Source organism: Haliaeetus albicilla, chromosome Z, assembly GCF_947461875.1.
Source record: "Haliaeetus albicilla chromosome Z, bHalAlb1.1, whole genome shotgun sequence".
In the NCBI taxonomy this organism is placed as follows: Eukaryota; Metazoa; Chordata; class Aves; order Accipitriformes; family Accipitridae; genus Haliaeetus; species Haliaeetus albicilla.
Genome location: NC_091516.1, coordinates 3,574,446 through 3,596,732, shown reverse-complemented (window position 1 = coordinate 3,596,732; position 22,287 = coordinate 3,574,446). Strand labels below are relative to the sequence as shown.

The 22,287-nt window shown below is 38.9% G+C and overlaps 1 protein-coding gene across 1 annotated transcript; it reads left to right on the top strand.

Moving 5' to 3' along the window:
* The first annotated feature begins 144 nt into the window (after positions 1–144).
* TMEM267 (transmembrane protein 267) lies at positions 145–22,087 on the top strand. Its single transcript, XM_069776332.1, has 5 exons — positions 145–247; positions 2,755–2,841; positions 3,224–3,368; positions 8,739–9,126; positions 17,562–22,087. Exons 4-5 carry the CDS (start codon positions 8,803–8,805, stop codon positions 17,895–17,897), a joined length of 660 nt encoding a protein of 219 aa, XP_069632433.1. The 5' UTR covers positions 145–247; positions 2,755–2,841; positions 3,224–3,368; positions 8,739–8,802; the 3' UTR covers positions 17,898–22,087.
* The last annotated feature ends 200 nt before the right edge of the window (positions 22,088–22,287 follow it).

Below are 22,287 nucleotides of genomic sequence, written 5' to 3'. Positions count from 1 at the left end.
AGCCCTGTTCCTAACATCGCTAGAATCGTTCCTCCCTCAGAACCAAGCCCCGCTCCCATCGCCCCGCCAGGCGAGGAGAGGAGGAGACAGGCCGCTCCCTCAGCCGCGGCGGGCGGCCCGCCGTCCCAGCGTGCTCCGCGGCCACGCATGCTTCGTAGGCCGCGTCGACGGGCTTCGGGGTGGGGGGTGGTTGCCGCGCTTCACTTCTATGGGGCGAAGGGGGCGGCTGGCGGCGGCCGCACTTCAGGTGGGCGCGGAGGGCGGCGGGGCGGGCTGGGCACAGGCAGCGGCGGCGGGCGGCTTCCCGCCTCCGCGGGGTGAGGGGGGCTGCCGTTCGGCAGCCCCCCTCACCCCGCGGAGGCGGGAAGCCGCCCGCCGTCGCCCGGGCCGGGTAGACGCGGGCTTCTCCTCACGGTTCCGGGCTGCCTGCGGCGGGTTGGGGGTTTCGGGGCTGCGTTGGTGAGAGGAGCCCGGGGCGTTTATAATGCAGTGGGTTTTACTGAGAAGAAGCTAAAGCGGGGGAAGGCTGTCGTAGCAGTCTGACGGGAGCCAGCGTCCAATGCCTGTTTTTTTAATAGAGGTACCCATACGTCGTGTCAGGTCTTAACATAAGAAACGGTAATGCGGTGCTTTACCGAAAGCCAGGCGTGTCACTTACGTGTAAGGTTCCCTAACACTCTTGGCTCTGTTTCTGCGGTAAAGGTGACAGTACGTTTTTATTTATTAATGACTGAGGAGATGGCTGATGAGGGGTCTTTGGTGCTGCGTGTTGAGACAAAGCATACCCTTTCCTCGTGACATAAAAATTATTGCTGATCTCTAATTCTGTGTATCTGTCTGCCGCATGCGTGTCTTTCCTTCATCCCTCTATTTAGTTACATATACTGATTGTATTTTAATCTTAAATTGGGTTAGCTGTTTATGATCCAAATGCTGTTCTAGTTAATGAGGGCAATGCATAAACTGCTCATGCTGTTTTCTTCCTTGTTTTTTTTCTTTCTTATCTATGATGACAAATGATTTTTTCTTCTACTGGATAGTACCGTGGTCTGTTTCTAGTTACTAAATACTTTTAGGACATTTCTTTCAACTCTTTCTTTTAGGTGCATCTCAGTTCCAAAGTATTCAATAAGGAGAAGGTCTGCATTCTGGTGTCGTGGTATCTCTTTTCAAACACTTTAATTTATGGTCCCTGAAATAAACAATTTAATTAAATCCTGATATTATGGGGGTTTTGTTTGTTTGTTTTTCTTAAATTGCTTGTGGGTTTAATTCAGTTTGTTCCTCAGTATCTTGATAGAATCCTACTGATTTCTTGCCTGCTTTCGTCCTCTTTCCTCTTCAGCCTCCTTCCACCCTCCAGTCCCAATAATGCATTGTAATTATCTGACCCAAAAATACTTGCATTACCAGTTCTTCACGGATTGTTCTAGGCTTGGATCTGCTTTTCCGTGAGATAATACATTGAATGTTTGAGCTTGTGTCTTAAATGGTGATTGTACTTTATGGAGTTTTTCATATAAACTAACACCCAATATCAAATAATCGTTTTTCAGGAGGTTATAGAATTATAAGGGACTACTGCGATCTTTTGACTTATTGCATGAAATGCATAATTCTACTAATTTTATGCATTAAATTCCTATGTATATTCTTGTACCCAATAACTTCTTGCAAAGTTGGGCCAAAAACTTTGGAAAGCAATATTTCTAAACAAAAATTTTAGCCATTGGATTTTTGTTTTTTTCTTACACCATGAGTTGAAAGGCCTTAGTGTCAGCTAATTCTCCAAATGCATATTTACAGCTTTGATCTAAGTATCTTCTCATGTCAGTAATTTACAATGTTAATTGTGCATTTGTTAAAATGAGTTTTATAATTTCCTTAAATGAAATTAAATATATCAGCAAAATTGCATTTTGTGGGTATAGGTGGTGATTGTACGTTATGCTTTATCTCATATAAAAATGTCATGAGAAGTCACAACTCTAAGTCATGTTACTCTATCAGCTGTTGTGTGCATGTGGTTCATGTAAACCCAACCTAAACCTTTCTTTCAATGTGTGAACTGGACTGACCACTCATAGGTTTCTAAGTATTCTCATATAATACATCTATTTCCCACTGTTCTAACAAGAATGTAAGCTCCACAACTATGCTTTCTGAGATTTATAAGATAGAAAAACCTGTGACGCTTTGTTGTGGTATTTTGTAAACATTCTGAAAATCATTATTTTTAGACAAAAAATACAGTCTTTAGTTTTATATTAAAAATTGTAATTTCTGAGATTATTTTGGTTGAATGGAGTTTTGCTTTTTCTAGTCTAATTTCACTCTTTATCTGCAGAATATTTATACTTATGCTGTTGTACCTGGGAACATGACTAGATTTTTACACAGATAGCAGTCATTTTTGTCTATAAAAGACAGCAAAGACAGACTGTTTAAAAAGGACAGTTATGCCATGGACATGGCTCTTGACTAAGGGTAATCTGAAGCCACATTTTTGCTTCCTGTTCTTCATTCTGGCTCAAAGACACCCATTTACATATTGTCCATGTTTTCCAATTGGCATTGTTACCTTTATTTCATGATACATAATCCTCAAATCATACTCATTTGGGGATATTTTTTTTTTAAGTCTATAGTGATACTTCTCCTGTGTACTTTATGCCCATGTTAATAGTACATAGCAAAGCAGTGTAAGCCTACCACAGAACTGACACAGTCCTCTGTTGCTATTTGAATTTATAGGTCTCTGTTTATCTACTCCAGGGTCACCAACTGATGGGATGAAATTAAAAAGAGATCCCTGGACATGACTCATAAATGTTTCATTAGGTGAGAATCTTTCAGGCACACAGTTACAAGGGAAAATCTGTTAAAATATCTGTATACTTCGAAATCCAGTTACTTAAAGCAGAAGGCTGGAAGTGTCTTTTTCTGACTTTATGACATTGGGGTTTATTATCTTTTAATTACTATCTTATTCCATCTTTATTTGTGCCCTTCTCTTGTTTTATGGTCTTTTTTTCCCCACTTTCTTTAACAGAGCTTCTAAGCCCTAGCTGAAGTTCCTTTTAGCTCAATTTTATTTGTTCAGGAATTCGTTAAAAAGATGTTGCTTTTTTCTGTATTTTTGACTGTTGTTTAATTGTCGTTTATGTTTTGAAGAGCTTTGTGTGGTATTGGTGCTTACGGCTGCCTGGTTCAATTTATTTAGGATGGAACAAATGAGTTTTGGTCTTTCCTGCATTGGACTGGGCAGACTGGATTCAGAAAGGACAGAGGCTTGACGCTGAGGCATAGACCACATTTGCTACTGGAATAAGGCAACTGCAATGGAAAAAATATGTTCTAGTCCCGGGGTAAGTTTGATTCTGAATACTGGTGTGCTTTTTAAAGGTATGTTGCTACATCAGCTCTTCACATATTGGATTCTTATACAGATTTTATGGCAATTTTAAGTAAAATCTAACCTGGCATGATGGTTATATAGAAGAAACATTTGTGAGGAGATCACCATTTGTTCCTTAAAATGGTATCTGTTCAGAAATGTACTGTATCTTGTAAAGTCCCCCACCAGAAAATGGCAGTGTTTCAGGAAGTACTTTGTGTCTACGTGTTCATTCAGAAGAGACCCAGTCATGGTTAACAGACTCTAAACTTGACCCACTTTTTTTCATCTGTGTGCAAAGTTCATGTATTATTCATTTCTTCTCTCTTTTAACGTTTTCCAAATAAATGATCCAGCAGGCTTTTTTTCTATAAAGATCAATGCCAGTAGTCATGTCATGTGGATAGTTCTACAGTAAACAGGAGTGTAAATAATCTGGAATAAATATTTATATTTTCTGGGGCTATAAACAATAATGTGTTTAAAATCATAAACTTATGTGTCAACATTGTTAGAAGTATTCATTTTTAAAGGAAGTCTAATACACTCATAAAAAGCCCATTTAGAGTAAAAATTTACCTGATAGAACTGTATGAAGAAGGATTATCAAGATTTAATGTATAGCACAGAAATAGCAACTTCTTGGGAAGAATCCATTTTTAGATAGGATGTAGGCTTTGATACTGTGGTCTACGTTCGTGGCTCCCCAAAAGGACAGAAGAGCTTATCAGTTGGGACAATTAGAATTGATACTGTCCTTTGAAGACTGCTTTTCGGTGTGTTTAATGTAATGAAGCTAGGGAATACATCATTTATATGAGGATTTTTATTTCAAAAGTGTTCTTTTTAATGTTATCACAGAAATGAGTACTCTGTCTTTATAACCTGGGTATCCTCTAATTGATTCTTGGGAGTGGGGTGGGGGTGTCTTTAAGATGTTGAATTATTTTTCTAATTTCTTTTGAGGGGTCAAGCAGTTCTTCAAAGACAATAATTATTCCCAAGAAATCACTTTGTACAAAAGGGTTTCATAACAATTATAGAACATAAATAGTTTTAAAGAACATTTATGTGATTATTAATGCTAGTAACAGTGCCTTTATTTTCAAATTACAATGGTCAACTTTTGAAAAGTAAAATGGCTGGGATTAGTTAATTTTCTTTTTTTTTTTTTTCTGCAAAAAGAGCTGTTGTGAAGGTAATGTGGCCGACAGTAGACAAGTCCTAAAAGTAACAGTAGAGTTTGCTGCTGGAGCACATCCTGAGGAAAAGCATATGTAGTTTTGCTCTGTAAGGAGTTAGTTTTGGTTCCTTCTGCTTGACTGAATGGTTGTTGTCTTTGTGTTTGTGATAAATAGCAAAGATATTTCAGTGGTTCTGGTTTTCTTAATGCTTATTCTATGTGCAAGTCTCCAAGCGAAACAAGGAGTTGCTCAGGGAGGAGTACAAGGGTGATAATACATATATGTTTACAAAGTATGTAAGTGAAAACAGTGTTTTGGATTATAGATTAGAAACTGTTTCAACAGTTGTTGCAGAGAGAGATTTGGGATTTTTCCCAAATTTTTTTAGCATCAGTCCTAAGAATCCTCCAAACTGTATCTTTTTGTTGTTGTTACAGTGTAAAGGATTTAATTTAATATCATATTTAAGACCAGGACAAATCTTGAAACATATTCAATGTATTATCGTAGATACGTGTTGTGGTTTACCGGCCAGCCAGCAGCTAAGCACCACACAGCCGCTCACTCACTTCACCCCCACCCAGTGGGATGGGGGAGAGAATCGGGAGGGGGGGAAGGGGGGGAGTAAAACTCATGGGTTGAGATAAGAATGGTTTAATAGAACGGAAAGGAAGAAAATAATGATAATTATGATAATAACATGAGAATAATAATATGATAATAATAACAATAATAACATGACATAATAATAAAAGAAATGTAATATACAAAACAAGTAATGCAGAACGCAGTTGCTCACCACTTGCCAACCGATGCCCAGTTAGTTCCCGAGCAGCAATCCCCCCTGGCCAACTCCCCCAGTTTATATACTGGGCATGACAACACATGGTATGGAATACCCCTTTCACCAGTTTGGGTCAGCTGCCCTGGCTGTGTCCCCTCCCAGCTCCTTGTGCCTCTCCAGCCTTCTTGCTGGCTGGACATGAGAAGCTGAAAAATCCTAGAAACATTGCTTAACAAACTGATGTTTTCAGTTTTTGCTATCAATGTTATTCTCATACTGAACCCAAAACATAGCACTATACCAGCTGCTAGAAAGAAAAATTAACTCTATCCCAGCTGAAACCAGGACAGTATCCACTCCTTATTCTATACTGTTTACATCATGCTCGGGTCCCATACTTTCCAATACATCCTAGTTAAGCACCATCACCTTTCCTGTCCTTTGAGAGATACAGATAGATAGATAGATAGATATACATGCACACACACAGAGAGATATCATTCCCTCAGTCTCTGAGCCATCCCTATAAAATGTCCATTGAGTTCATTCAGTCCATGACTTTGGGCTCTGTCTGGCATAACAGTCTATCTGGGCAGGAGGGATGGTGCGAAGTCCGCTCGGTGGGCAGAGCGGGATCGGGCTTCGGTGCAGTGCGGCGAGCCAGTGACATTGGGCACAGCAGGAGTATGATGTGTACTGTTGGATTGTTGCATGCTGAAGGCAATTCTGGTGCCATCACTACTGCGTTTCACTCAGTTTTATCAAAGTTCATTCTGGCTTAATCTAAGCGATTCTTCCTGTAATACCATTGATACAGCGTATGACAATTACAGTAATGATAACATCCAGTGGCAGGGTTATACTGCAATTAACATCATACAATTTAATTCATTGGCTATTCTCACCTAAAATCAAACCCCCTTGAGGCACACATTGGCGTTCCCCATCCTTCCACAGCAGTCACCAAGTGCACCCAGGTCCTTGAGCAAAAGTAATCGCACGAATGCGTTTGCCTCAGCCTGAGGCAGGAGTGACCCAGACTGTCTTCCCTAACATATTTTTTATGTGCACTACGGGGACTTTATCCCCTTCTACAGTAGGTAAAAGTTCTGACTGGGCAGGGCCACCCCGATTGGCAGGTCCTCTGGTGTTGACTAACCAGGGAGCTTTTGCTAAATGTGCATCCCAGTGTTTGAAGGTTCCACCCCGCATTGCTCTCAGTGTAGTCTTTAAGAGCCCATTGCATCATTCGATTTTCCGGGGGGCTGGTGCGTGATAGGGGATGTGATATACCCACTCAATGCCATGCTCTGTGGCCCAGGTGTCTACGAGGTTGTTTCGGAAATGAGTCCCCTTGTCCAACTCATTTCTTTCTGGGGTGCTGTGTCGCCACAAGACTTGCTTTTCAAGGCCCGGGATAGTGTTCCGGGTGGTGGCATGGGGCATGGGCTATGTTTCCAGCCACCCGGTGGAAATGTAGCGCTTGCCTTGGCGGCTTTGTGGGAGTGTGATATAATTGATTTGCCAGGCCTCGCCATATTTATGTTTCGGCCACTGTCCTCCATACCACAGGAGCTTTAACTGCTTGGCTTGCTTGATTGCAGCACATGTTTCACGTTCATGGATAACTTGTGCAACAGTGTCCATGGTCAAGTCCACCCCTCGATCACGAGTCCGTCTATGTGTTGCATCTCTTCCCTGATGGCCTGAGGTGTCATGGGCCCACCGAGCCATAAATAATTCACCCTTATGTTGCCAGTCCACATCCACCTGAGCCACTTCAATCTTAGTGGCCTGATCTACCTGCTGGTTGTGCTGATGTTCTTTAGTGGCCCAGCTCTTGGTACGTGAGCATCTACGTGGCATACTTTTACAACCAGATTTTCTAGTCGGGACGCAGTATCTTGCCACAGAGCGGCAGCCCAGGTGGGTTTACCTCTGCGCTGCCAGTTGCTCTGCTTCCATTGCTGCAACCACCCCCACAGGGCACTTGCCACCAGCCATGAGTCAGTATAGAAATAGAGCGCTGGCCGCTTTTCTCTTTCAGCAATGCCTAAAGCCAGCTGGATGGCTTTCACCTCTGCAAACTGACTCGATTCACCTTCTCCTTCAGCAGTTTCTGCAACTTGTCATGTAGGACTCCACATGGCAGCCTTCCACTGCTGATGTTTTCCCACAGATGGCTCCCGTGTTAAAGAGGTGATGACAGTGCTGAGTACGTATACCAGATTAGTCCCACAACTGATAATTTTATCATACCATAAACCAGTGTTACACATTACATCAAAGCGAAAATGTTAATCCACCTCCCACGGATGATAAGCAGCAGCACGGGAACCATATACAGCAAGTGAGGTGATACATAACAGAACCCTAAAAATTAGCACCACAACTCTTTAAGAGCCAATAAATCAACATTGTGACCAGCAACTATTAAACTAATATAATGAATGCTTGTAACAAATTCGTTTTAACATGCTCTGGTCAGATCTGTTATCTCAACCCTTTGTGTCCCACATTGGTGCCAAAAAGGTCTGTCATGGTTTAACCCCAGCCAGCAACTAAGCACCACGCAGCCGCTCACTCACCTCCCCCGCCCCCACCTAGCGCGATGGGGGAGAGAATCAGGGGGGGAAGTAAAACTCTTGGGTTGAGATAAGAACAGTTTAATAGAACGGAAAGGAAGAAAATAATAATGATAATTATTATATGATAATAACATGAGAATAATAATAATATGATAATAATAACATTAATAACATGACATAGTAAAATAATTGGAATGTACAAAATGAGTGATGGCCAGTTAGTTCCTGACTAGCAATCCAACCCCCAGACCAACTCCCCCCAGTTTATATACTAGACATGACACCACACGGTATGGAATACCCCATTGGCCACTTTGGGTCAGCTGTCCTGGCTGTGTCCCCTCCCAGCTTCTTGTGCCCCTCTAGCCTTCTTGCTGGCTGGGCATGAGAAGCTGAAAAGTCCTAGAACACCACTTAGCAACAACTGAAAACTTCAGTGTGTTATACTACCATATCAGCTACTAGAAAGAAAATTAACTCTATCCCAGCCGAAACCGGGACAATATGTTTCAAATTATTTTGTAAAATGTCAGATTTCAGAAAGTGGAGTTAGAGCTTTCCATGTTAACAAAGGTGCTTGTTCTAATTAAAACAGGGCAAGTGTTTTAATTCAGAGCTGTAGTGTTCAAGTCAATGAATTAACTGAAATAAAAAATTCCCTAGGGATATTGAGTGCAAACATTGGATTTGGGGTTTTTATGCTCAGTTGTAGCTGTGGTAACAAATGCTTTGTGCTAATGGATTTTTTCTTTAATAATTTTCTTCCTGTTCTCTGACATATACAGAACAACTGACGATACAAAGGACAATGCACAGTGTATATCCAGATGACATTTTGTGTGCTGTGACATGGTTTTTGCCATGGCATCTGAGACTGAAAAGGCCCATGCTCTTCTCCAGACTTTCAGCACAGCTTCAGTTATTTCTAGCCTAGGTTTGGGAATATTCTGCTTTGTAGCAGACAGACTTCTGCAGTTTTCCTTCATTCAGCAGAATGACTGGCTCCGAGCCTTGTCTGATAATGCAGTGCATGGTATACTGGGAATGTGGTCCTGGGCAATAGTGATTGGACTCAGGAAGAAAAGTGACTTCACTGAGGTCACTCTGGCTGGCTTCCTCGCCTCTGTCATTGATGTGGACCACTTCTTTCTTGCTGGCTCCCTGTCATTAAAGGTAAGTCAATAGATCAGTGATTGTTTATATTCTTTCTTCATCACTGTTTACTTTATTGTTCTACCATACCCTAAAAAAAAAAGAAGTCCCAATAATACTTCAGTTAGGTACATTTTTAATAGATAGATGCGAATTATATTTGTATGCAGTTGTTAGGATTTTAAAAGCCCTAGAAATATTTTACATCTACTGTTAAGTTCTGCTCCTTACAAGGCTCTGAAAAAAGAGTTCTGAAAGCCCTTCTGTCACAAGATGGAGTGGATTGGACCACCTAAAGAATCACCTTCAAGGGTATTGGCAAAAATGATGTAATAGGAATTTATAAAAATGTGACTTCACAGAATTCGATGGCAAGGTTAACTCTATTACATAATACATGGATTAAATGTACAAAGGAAGATTAAATTAGAATCAAACTAAAATGTTCTATACAGAGACCAAAGACATAGTAGGGTAAATGAGAAACATTCAAAGGAAAATCAAGTCAGAATTGATTTCTTGTGATTTGTACAGAGATCGGGAACATGAAAAGGGTAAGGGAGACTCTCCTGTTGAGCGACAAGGCTCAGAGAAGACCCCCTTGCTTTCTAAACTCCTGTCGGAGTTTAGGTGTAGATGGATCGACTCCTAGTCCCAGACTTGGTCAACAGTTTATGTCTAAAGGGATTATGAGTGTAGTAGCAGCCTGAGGTTTATTCACAGTTGAAAAAAACTCACGACAGTGATTTATGTATAGATTTATATACTTGCTGTAGAATATTCAGGTTATACACACATGCACAAGGACACTAAGAGATACACATACAAGCTAGTAAAAGAGATATACCTGTTAAAAACTCCCCTCAAGTTCAGTAAAAATATTCACGTCAAATGCTTTGGCATTTTTCTCAATGGGCAAAAGGTCAAGCCTCAAGCAAAGAGTATCAGCTCTTTCGGCTTTCAGCGACAGACCTCCAATCTTCACCAGCTGAAGAGTTTGCGAGCTCTGAGAGGCATCCCACTCAGAGGGAGATGCTGGTCACAGCGCACTGCAGTCCAGGAGAGCTCAAAGGGTCTCACTTAGTACTACTGCTTATAGGTTCGTGAGATGATTGGCTTTAGTCATCAGCAAGTTACTGGCATTTCAGGTGCACTAGTACCGTTTCATGTCAGCAATGATTCAGGTAAGGAAGGCTCCAAGGCTGTCAGAGAATGACTTTGGATTCAGATACAGGATGTTCCAAGGCTGTCAGGAGAGGATTGAGATATGTCTGAAGGTTGTCAGGAAATCACTAATTATCCCTGCACAGCAGGAGTCCTTGAGACAGTCAGCATGACTCCCTGTCTTAGCCATGCAAGAGTTCTGGTACGGTCAAGGGATGCTTAACTGCCCAACTCATTACTCTTATGCTAAGACCTGGCGAGACTTCCCAAGTTCGTAGATTGGCCCAGAGAGAGGGGGAGGTGCACCAGTGCACCTTGTACATGATATCTTATGTGTATCACGTAGTTGCTTTGTTATCCAAGTTAAACAGTTAAGTGCTGCTGTGCACGCTTTGTGTATAAAGTGGATTATTCCATTTCTGTTTACAATAAGGGGTAAATATAGCTGGAAAGTAGATAGTCCAGGTGCTGTTTGATTTCACTCAGTCTTATTGAGTAGTACATTGGGGTTTAGCCAGCCCTAAATATTTCTCCAACAAGCCATGTATGAGCTGTCACCTTTAAAAAAGGCAGTCTGAGTTTGCCCTTAAATATAGTTTGTTTAAAAAAAAAATAAAGCAAGTGTCAAACTTATTAATAAAAGTAAAAAGGTGAATTGGCCTCTGTTAAGGAAGATGTGTGATCATCATCCATTTGCACAACTGTTTCTTAGGACAGAGTTTCTCAATAGGATTAGTACTACCAGATGATGACATTCTTTTTCAGTAGTTCTCCGGTGGTGTAGATGTGTCTTGTTCCCACTTCTCCATTCACATGCATACATATATCCCTGTCTTCTTGCCTGCTCCAAACGTACACACCCAGCTTTCACTGATCACAACATTTTCTTCTGTATACTCTCCAAAAGACTTGCACTTTCTGTAAGCTCCGACTGTGCCAGCCCCCGCCACAGTCCTCTTAACACTGCCCTCCAGATTTCATGCCTCAGCCAGTCAGTCCTTGTCCCGAGCTAGCTCCTATTCCCCATAGGTGGAGCCCTGCCACTCTGCTTGTTATCAGGAAATTTGCTCTACTCAGCAACACAGGTCCTCTACAGTTCAATTATGCTGATGTTGCTAGCATACGTATATGTACATGCTACTTAACTCTCCCCTCCCTAAAAACATACACGCCCACCTACAGGTGGACCTGCACAAGAGAAGGGGAAGATACCCACCTTTACCCATTCAACCAGAGCGTAACTTAGTTGTTTGACTGTCTTGCCTTCTTTCTTCTCCAGTTTGCTCGTAAGAGTATTACACTCTTCATATGGATGACAGAGGAAATAGCTCCTAGGAAGCAGAGGAAGGAAGGAGGTGGAAGGAAAATTGCTGGATTTTGTAATCCTTTAATTACAGAAGAACAATGCAAAATGGTTTATCAATTTTTTTAAAAATATGTAGGAGACTGCTAGATGCCAGCAGCATTATTGCTTATAGTTGAGGTGTAAAAGTCAGACTTCGTATGGGCAAATAGTTTTTGTTTATGTACAATATCACTATTTGTTGCGGAGTAAAGAGGTTTTCCTATTTGTGCATTTGGTGAGTTTCCCCCTTAACATTTGTCTTTGACAAAGAGGGCATTTTCACAAAATCACAGAGTGGTTGTAGTTGGAAGGGTCTTCTGGAGACCATCTTCCCAAACCCCGAATCTGAAGCAGGCTCACCTGGATCCAGTTGCTCAGGACCATGTCCAGACAACTTTTGAATATTTCCATGGATGTAGATTCCACAACCTCTCTGGGGAACCTGTTGCCACGCGCAGTCACTGTCGCGGTGAAAACATGTTTCCTTATGTTTGGGAGGAACCTCCTGTGTTTCAGTCTGTGCCCATTGCCTCTTGCTCTGTCAGTGGGCACCAGTGGAAAGAGCCTGGCTCCATCCTCTTTGCACCCTCCCTTCAGATAGTGGTACACCTTGATGACATCTCCCCTGAGCCTTGTCTTCTCCAGGCTGCACAGTCCCAGCTCTCACCCTTTCCTCATATGCAAGATGCTCCAGTGCCTTTATTATCTTAGTGGCCCTTCTCTGGACTTAATCTCCAGTAGCTCCATGTTTCTCTTGTAGTGGGGAGCCCAGAACTGGACTCAGCACTCCAGAGGTGACCTTACCAGTGCTGAGGAGGAAGGGAAGGATCACCTCCCTCAACCTGCTGGCAACACTCCTGATGCAGCCCAGGATACCACTTGCCTTCTTTGCCACAAAGTCACATTGCTGGCTCATATTCAACTTGTTATTCAACAAGTTGAATTTCTTCAAAACTGCTTTCCAGCCCATCGGCCTGCAGCATGTATGGGTGCCTGGCATTGTTCCTCCCTAAGTAGTCCCTAGTTCTCCCCTTTTGTGTACTTTTTGCATATGGAAATACTGTAAAATTGTAAAACTATATAAAGAAGTTAGTTTGATTAATGGGTCCTATAATACTAACATTTTGGTATAGCATTTAAATCTATAATTATTCTCATGTATATTTTCTTATTTTAAAGTCAGTAAATGCAAGTGATGAATGGCTAGTTATTATAAAGTATTGTTAAAATGTTATTGCTACTTTTTCTTGCATTTGAGAGTATTACCAGTATTTTTTCTTCATTAGGACCACTAGATGACACTCTTCACCAATGTCTGTTTAGAAAGTTGAGTATTCTATTGTATCATAGAACTGGGAGGTGACCTGTCTCTTTACTGCCTTCAGTGAGGCAAGGTTAAATATTCTTACGCTTTCCATGATGGAGAATGTTTGTGTAGCCTATCCCTAGTATCCCAAACAAAGTAAATTAGTGCAATTTCATGACTTAATTTGTTCCTGTGTTGTTTCAGTTCCCAAGCAGGTCGCAGTTGTTTTTCTAATATCCAGCGTAAAGTGTTGTTGTTGACACTTAGAGCTTGTCTTCTTATTCCTCAGGGCCCCTCTGCAAAGACAGCTGATTGCTGTGCTCTCCCCAAATCAGAAAATCAGTTTCAAATCAGAAACACAAGATGTTGCACATAGAATAGCCCTTTAGTAGCTAAACTTACTTAGCTGAGGTAAGGAGAAGGCAAGATGCCCAAAGGCTTTTTCATAGCAATTTGCCCACAAACTCCTCCCCCTTCAGTATGTTAACTGGGCTAATAAAGGATGCTTACCTGTAAACCATATCCTATGTTGGTCTCTTGACCCTTAAAGCAGTAACAGCATTACTCTTACAACTTGCAAAACGATTATGCTTTACAAAAAGTCTCTTCTTGACTAAATAACTTGCAAAAAAATCCGAAAGGCCTGGATTTATGTTTTCTAAACCTCTTGCTATTTTTCTCATCTCCTCTGGATTGCATTTTGCCTAAATTATCTTTAAAGGGGCCTGTCCCAAACTGCATATAGTATTTTAGGCAAAACTTCATTTGAGCCAAATAGCATAGATTAATTCTTTTTAATGTCACATGCATATAACACTTCTGTCTATTTTTTAAAAATCTGTTACAGGTTTTATGTCTTCCTGCAATGCCATCAGAATCTGTTTAGTTTGTGATATAATGTAATCCCCTTAAGCTTTTCTGCTATGTTGTTGCCTGGCTAGCTAGACCTGATTTTAATATGTGATTTTTCTTTCCTCAGCTTAACATGATGTGCTTTTCAGTTTCATGTCATAAATTGCAGGCTGTTGTCTATGTAATTTATTACTTCGTGGGATACTTTTTTACTAAGTATTTGTTAGTTCCAGTCCCTGTCTTCCCTTTAGATTGCAGGATTGAGAGTAACTGATTTAAGAGACTACAGTGTTTACTGCTTATGCAACACATTACAAAGTAACTAATAAATTAAGGAATCTAATTAACTAACCACACTACTATTACTAATTTGTAGCAATAATATTTTTCACATTACTATATGCAATTATCTATAAAGCTCTTCATCATCACTCTTAAATCTGACGACGGGTTACTTTTTTGAAGTAACCCTTCTATGCAGCACAAGGCAGTATTGCCTTCTACCTCCAGCTGCTACCTTCACACTACTACAGTCCTGTTCCTGATGACACGGCTTGCTGCTTGGATTATTTGGCTATTGGGCTGTTTTTTACGGTGTCATCATTATTTTTCTGGAGTATTCAGGGTAGTCACCTGTGATATTTATATGTTTACTCTGATAAATTCTTGTGTACCAAGCAGCATGTGATCTGCCCTTTTGCCCACTTTATTTTTGCAACAAATATAAAGTCTACAAAGACTTTGCAACTTAGAATCTGCAGTTCTTTGTATTCCATGTAGTTTTTACTGTGTATCATATGCACACAAGTGTAGAAGAATCTAAGAATCAGTGTTTGAAGAATCTGTCTCATTGACTAGCTCTAAAGGTGAAAGTTACTCCAGCCTGCCATCATATTTGGCATTGCTGATAAACAAGAACAGCATGTTTTGCTGCTCCCAGTGTCCCCCAGGATTGTAGCCCAAACACTCATGTTGCAGAACAGACGTGCAGAAATAGCTAGCTTGCTACTTAAGGCTTAAGTGTAGAGAATGCAGTCGGTGGCAAACAAGGTTGTACCGACAAACACACATAACACAGCTGGTTGATGTGCCACTGCTGACCAACCTCAGGTACACAGGAGCATTTCTGAAATTGGAGAGTAAGCTTTGGACACACACAATTAATTTAATATTGAATTTATAGATCAGCCTCAAAACTAAGGACTTCAGGCTTGGGAAGCATCAGGGAATATGAATGAGGGAGCAGATTTAGTTACATAAATTCAATGGTGTCACTTTGAACATTAAAGCAACAAGTTTGCTTGGGTTCTCCTGCATGTGATTGTTGTCTCCTGTCTCCAGCTGCTCACCGCAGTGTGCGAGAGGGCTTGAGGAGCAGGAACTTCAAGAAGATCCTGCACCTGATTGAACACATAGGCAAATGGAAAAGTGTTTTGTGTTGTGAATAAATTCTCTTTGGAACCGCAGCCTGATTTCTCTCATAGTAGACGTCCCCCTAAATCTACCCAAACCATGATCATCTTTTTCCAGGAGGTTTAAGGCAGAAAACGCTTGTAGTTTTTTGTTTTTTTTTTTTTAAGATCTGGTGATTTCTAAAGGTGAACAAATTTGCCTGTTAGGAGAAAGAGTGTAACAGCTTATATTGCCACATAGAACTACGTGTCTCTCTCTTGGGCTTGGCAACTCAAGGATGTAAATGTTCCTCTAGTTACAGAACGTAAAAGAGAAAACAGACTGTTCTTCTCTCAGAACTTGGGCAAGAGCATTTCAGAAGCCTAATGACTGTACTTCAGTTACAAAATAGGGTTTTCTCTTGCTAAAACTGAGCACTCAGGTTTGCTGTATGAACAACTCTGCCACCTAAAATTCTGTATGAAAAAAACCTTAAGCATCACCTCCCCAAAACTGGAGAAAGATTGGCATTAATACTGATAAATTGCATATGTAATTAACATTCTCCTTACGCATTGTGTTGCTGTTGGCACCTAACCTCCACAGGGCAGAGGGAAAAGACTTTGCCATTGATTTTTTCAAAGTGCAGAAATAGTGACCAGTCAATAGGATGCCATCCAGGGTGGTTTTTCAAAATTAGGCTGGTATGGACTTTTTAGGTTCTTGCTGACAGTAACAAAAATCTGACTATCTTTGTAGGATAGGTGATAAACAATTTCACCATCACAAGATTTTTCTACTTTAATCTGTGAACAGTCTGCTGTTCAGAAATGAAACAGAAATTAAATTGTAGAAAATTAACCCTTTGCACCAACTTTAAGGGGTTGGGTCCATATCATTACAGTTAGAAGTTGTTGAGACAGTTTGTGAGCTTTTTAATCCTATCACCTGATTGAGTGAGTCATGGGCAAGCATGTGGTGGGAAGCTAATAGAGCGAAGTTTTCTGCAAGTTTTTAAAACATTGGCTTTGGTTTAGAGCACAAGCTGTTACATTCCAAGGTAGTCCATAAGCTTCCATCTTTCTGTTTCTTGGCTAAGGCTACATCAAGGTTTCCTTACAGAGAAGACAGGGTTCCAAGTAATTGTCTAAATTATCCATGAAAACTTGGTGAAACTATTCCAGAGTCCCACTCTCAGGTATTGTAGCTGTTGAGTCCTGCAACAATTAATTCAACTGAAGCATTAACAGGTTACTGACTGGTGTCTTGTAGTGATGTTTTGTTTGCTTTCTGCAGTAGATGCGGTTAGGGATGTGTTCAACATAACAATCTGATGCACTGTCATGTGCAAAGAGTATGTTTCTGGTGCCTGTTGCAGTCTTCCCAAATGTTCACCAGTATCTGAATTGAGCCAATTAATATTAAATCAGCACCTGTATAGATCTTTTAGTAATGTCCTATCATTTCTCCTGTGCTTACAGAAAAAAGAATCTACTTATTTGTTGCTTGGACATCCAAGATATTATTATTTAATTTTTTTTACTATCTTTGAATTTGTGGAGATAGTTCTAGCTGGTGCTAGTAAGTACATCCCAAATATTTTCTCAAGTATGTATATTAAATTGATAATTATCACTTCTTAGAACAGCTAAATTTAATCTCACTAGCTAGACATTCACCTTGATTAAAGCCAAATATTGGGCTTTCAGCTGAGTTAACATTAAACACGTTGTTGATATAAAAACCCCAGTCACAAATGATTCAGATTGGCTTCTGAACTTGTCTTTTATGTGTCCACAAAGAATACTGTGTCAAGGCAATCAAAATACATGTAACTTAGATCATATTTTTGTTGTACTGGAAATTACTGTTCTGTTCTAGATACTGTCTAACTAAAACAACTTCATGGGTGCTAACAATAGTATAATACAGGATGTATTTTTGAAAATAAATGCCATTAAAGCATATGAAATATTTCAAGTAAAGGATATTAAATATTTCAAGTGTATTGTATAGTTGTTTTCCTTTTAATTATCTTGAAATTAAATACATGTAATCAGTGCAGCAGACTGTGCAAGTTCCTGTATACCATGTGACTATATGACAAATAGCATACCTCATCCCTCTCCTTCCCTGTTTTGCCGTTGGTAACTATATGCCATTAGTATGATTGTATGATTCATGTCTTACAATGGACAGGGCAGAACTCAGCTCTCATACATCTAAATAGTCGTATTGTTGATTTTGATGAACTTCAGTGGAAAGGAACAGTATGTTTTTCTTTGTACTTCCACTTAGCCACTTGATAATACACCTGTAAACATGGATGAAACATTTCTTTTCTTGTGACAATTCTTGTCTTGTAGCCATTGCCAATTATATTTTTCTTTTCTGCAGGCTGCTCTGACTCTTCCACAGAGACCACTTCTTCATTGTTCTACTGTGATTCCTGTTGTGGCTCTGACATTAAAGTTTATTATGCACCTTTTCAGGCTTAAGGATTCATGGTGCTTTCTTCCCTGGATGTTGTTCATATCCTGGACTTCTCATCATGTCCGTGACGGGATTCGTCATGGTCTCTGGATCTGCCCGTTTGGAAAAACTCCTCCTTTGCCATATTGGCTGTATGTGGCAATTACAGCATCTTTACCTCATCTATGTTCATTTATTATGTATTTAACAGGCACTAGAGAATTAATGTCTATAAAACATGGAATCCGCATTGATGTGTAAGAATGATGGTTCTTAAAGCTTGTTTGTATTAGCACTTGAAATAAGCTGTCTGTTTATCACTGAAGTGGTTTCCTTATGTTTCCTATGACTTCTGAGTTAGGCATTTTAAGCCTGTGGAGCCAGTTAAAGCTCCTGTGTCAATTCCTTGTGGTCACAGAAACCTATTTAATGAATGGTAATAATTTTAAATCTATACAGTCCCCTTATAAAATATGTGGTCTTCCATTATAGTTCATGCATAGCTAGTTGATTTATAAAGTACTTAGTCTCTCTCTGTAGTGATTACATTACATTTTACTGTCATCGTGCCGTTCATCTGATCACCATTCACTTTAGATTTGTATTCTGCATTTAGATACCACTTTTCATCTAGACAGCATTTGTATAGTACTTTAAAAATGTAAAGTACTATATAATTGCTAATTACTAGTGAGAATTTAGTAGTGTATGGCACTCCTAAAAAATATCAGTTATCCTTTTGAATTTATTTGTTTTCCTGCTGGACTCTTCTATTCAGTTGTTTTAAAAGAAATGCTGTTTGTATTTCACAACATGCAGCTGTATACCTGCACCTCTTTGAACACTGCTATCATACCGTGTTTCTACTAAATTCTATTCCTCTGTAGTTGCTTGGTACTCAATTTGCAGATAATTACTAGCTATTATTTGTGGTTAGGAGAAGGCAGTTCGGTTACAGTATTATGTCTGTTGGCCAAATTGTTTAATTTTAAAAATATAGTAATTATGAATATTATTTAATTTGGAACTAAGGAATTTTAGTAAATATTTAAGGATTGTGTAAAGGCAAACTTATTTATTACAGTAAAACATAAGCTTTAGGGAAGATTCAGGAAGATACAAGAAAATAAAAATTGCTCAAAATGTGAGTTTGCTTAAAGATCTTACTCTTTTACTCATAAACAGCATTTTCCATTAAGTGCAATATTATCCTTATTATTGTAAAATAAAATGCATTATTTGGAAATAGAAATTTCCTCGTAAATAAATTTCTTAAGGAAAAATGTTATGTTGCAGGTTCGTAACATAGTCATTTGCACTGTGGATTGTTCAAAGTAACAGTTTTCATTTACAGAAATTTCTCAGAAAAAGTCCCAAAGTAAAAATTAAGATCTTGTTTAGTTTACAGTGTACACGCTGAGAAATGTCTATTAATGTTTATTTTTTATTCATTGAACTCCATTGCCCTTTAAGGAGATGGGACTTAATTACTGCAGTTTGTGATGAATAGCTGCCAAAAGGGATTATTTTTATGGAAGAATATATATAGGGTAGCATGTGCTGAACTTAAATTATCAAAGGGTGCAAAGATTAGGTGATGTGTTCATACTGTATATTAAAGTACAAAAAAAAATTACAGAAAATATTAACTGGGACAGCTGGCTTAATGGGTACCAGAGACCTTCTATGGCTGCAAAGTACTAAAGGCTCTCTGCAGCATATTAAGCTAATTACAGGAAGTGTTTCACCCTTTTAACATGTGCCTTCCCACAAAAAGAATAGTCTCTGCCCAATTTGTTCTTCATATTGGAAATGTATGCTTATGGAAACTTGTCTGACAGTACAGTGGGCCTGTTTAGCCTTTATTATAAACTGAATAAAAGGTTTTTTCTTGGAAAGAAGATTGTAAAAGCAGAACATTCCTTAAAGGATTATCCTCATACTGTGGATTTCTGTCTTTTATAGTATGTAAAACTTTCCCAGAAACAACATCAGAAATGTCTTGCTTTAGAGCCCTCAGAGCAGGAGCTGTCTTTTATCCGAAGGCATGATAGTTTAGTAGAGGAGGGGCATTGCTCGTTCATTTACTTCTAACCTGTAATTTAAACTATAGGTTATGAAATGCTAATAATGAATATATTTTGTGCAAGAAGTGAACACTTCAATCTGTGTGGAAAATTTTCTGTATTCTTGTTTCATGTTATAATATTTGTATCATTTTGTGCTTTATCCAGATTTGTTGCAAAGGGAAATGCATATAGGAACAAAGTGGAGAATTACACTTTCTCATTTTAGATTGTAGCTGTAGCATTTTTTGGTAACTCTATGTCCACCAACAGTCCTTAAGATTAGTACTGTACTTTTCTAGCTATGTCTAAGGATCAGTTAATGGGTACATCTTCAGTAGTATAAAAACATTTATTTTCATTCTCTGTATTTCTAGTGATTTTTGTGGGGTTTTCTACAATAATTTTCAGCTGTATTTCAAAATACTATTTTTCTGCTCATGTTCTTATACCAGTTCTACCACACCAGTAGGTGAACACCACTGAGAAATCTAGCAAGCACTTGTGACACATGACTGCTTTCTCTCTCCCTCCAAACAGACATGGCAGTCTCATACCTCTTCCTGACATTTAGGCAACTTTAGCTCAAGCCATTGACAACTTTTCAAGGTAAACTGACACTTTGCATGTAATGCTGTAATTTGTGGGTAGCCAGATTAGAGAACAAAGGAGAAGTTAAATATTTGTTTCAGCCCATGTTACCTTGGAGATACACCTGCCTATTACGAATGAATTGCCTAACAATTCCTTACCAGTATTTCATGTAGATTTGAAATTTGTTGATATTTCCAACTATGCATTGATACCTTCTACATGTAGCAAAGCCATGGCAAAAATAAACCAAGATAGTAAAAATATAATGAATTTGTGCTTTACTGCATGCATTACAATGAAGAGTAAATGTGAAGTACAAAAAGCATGTGAATTACACAAAAAATTGTTAATAAACTCAAGGTAATAATTTTGTGCAGTGCATGGTAATACCACTAAAATATTAGTTATTTCAAATGTTTCATTTACAATACTAAACTTTTTCCCTGTATTTTCAAGTTGTAGTTACAAAGTTAAAGAAAGTGTGGGGTTTTTCTGACTTACTTTTTTGTTAGAACTGTGCTGCTTTTTCCCCTGCTTTAATGGATTGCTGTCTTAAAAAGTAGGTACTAATAATTGCCAAGTTAAAAGAAAAATGTTGGACTGTTTCTTCTCCCCATTTCTCTAGTAATAAGATAAAATTTCTCCTAATTCCCTAGTGGCCTTAACAGAAAGAGTGAACACATTTCCTATCAGTTTATATTCTAGTTTAAAAGGTAATCTGTATTTTCACGACTACTGATACCACTTTTTTCTACAGTGAAGTATATCGTATCATGTGCCTTTAATTGGTTATTGATAAGTGAATTATTCATAATTGATGCCATGCTCCAAGGAAAATGCTGATGAGTTTGAATTAAACTGAAATAATTTTAACAGCCAGGCCATTGGTATTAGCTTATTATCAGAAGAACATTTCCCTTGCTAATGGAAATAAAGTTGCAGAAAGAGAGAGGGAAGGGGTTAAAACTCAGTCTGAAGGAAATGTTAGTACATAGTTAATTTTGAACACATATATTTTTATTCCATCAGCTGTTGTCAGTATGAAGTTAAATGATGAAATGCACCAGGAGAGTACATTTCTGTTTAAGTAATTGAGCCAATCTAAATTTTGTCAATTGTGCAAATTTATTCAGGGCAGAAGAAGTTTTGTATTGCAAGTGTTACACATCATGGGCTTTGATCAATGGGTAGTTTTGAGTCCACAAACTAGGTTTTGTTTCCCTGCTACAGGCAGACTTTGCATTGAAACGAATAGCTGTCAGGTTAAAGTACACTTTGCATCCATTACAAAAAAAACTGCTAACACTTCTTGAAATAATAAATTGATGCCTTCAATTCTTTCTTAAAATTCCCCAAATTTTATGCCCTCTACATTGAATTACAAATTTGAATGCTGTTTCGTAGAACTGTTTTCTGTTACTTATAACGTAAACCCACTATTAAAGATAAATAGTATTTGTGTTTATATATGTGTGTGTATCACACACTGATCTTTCCTTCTATGTTCATATAATCATTTTCCATTTGCTTAACCTAATTTTTTATTGAATTTTCCTGGAATAAAGAGGCGTGTTCATCTCAATGACTAGGAAACCCAGGTGTGCTACTACTTAGCAAAAACATTTTAATGCAGTGTTAAGGAAATCTTTGGAATATTGAAAATTAGAAAACAAATGATACTGTATTCCTTTTGGTGGAAATGATAAATAGATTTCTAGGCAGTTTGTAAAAACAGATTTGTTTAATCAAAACTAATTGAAAACATTTGTATTAGTAAATATGTGTGAACAATCTGTGTGAAAATGGTTTTGTATAATGAAACTGTTGCAGGAGTAATTGACCGAGTCAGGCTGTATGCTGTTGCCATATCCACCACAGAAACAATTCCTTTGTCCAAGAAATGTTACTAACGTCCCTGGAGCCTTCCTCCTGTTGCCAAGGGAGTCGAATCTTACTTTGATCTTAGTTGTTTCTCTCCTTAAAAACTGCGT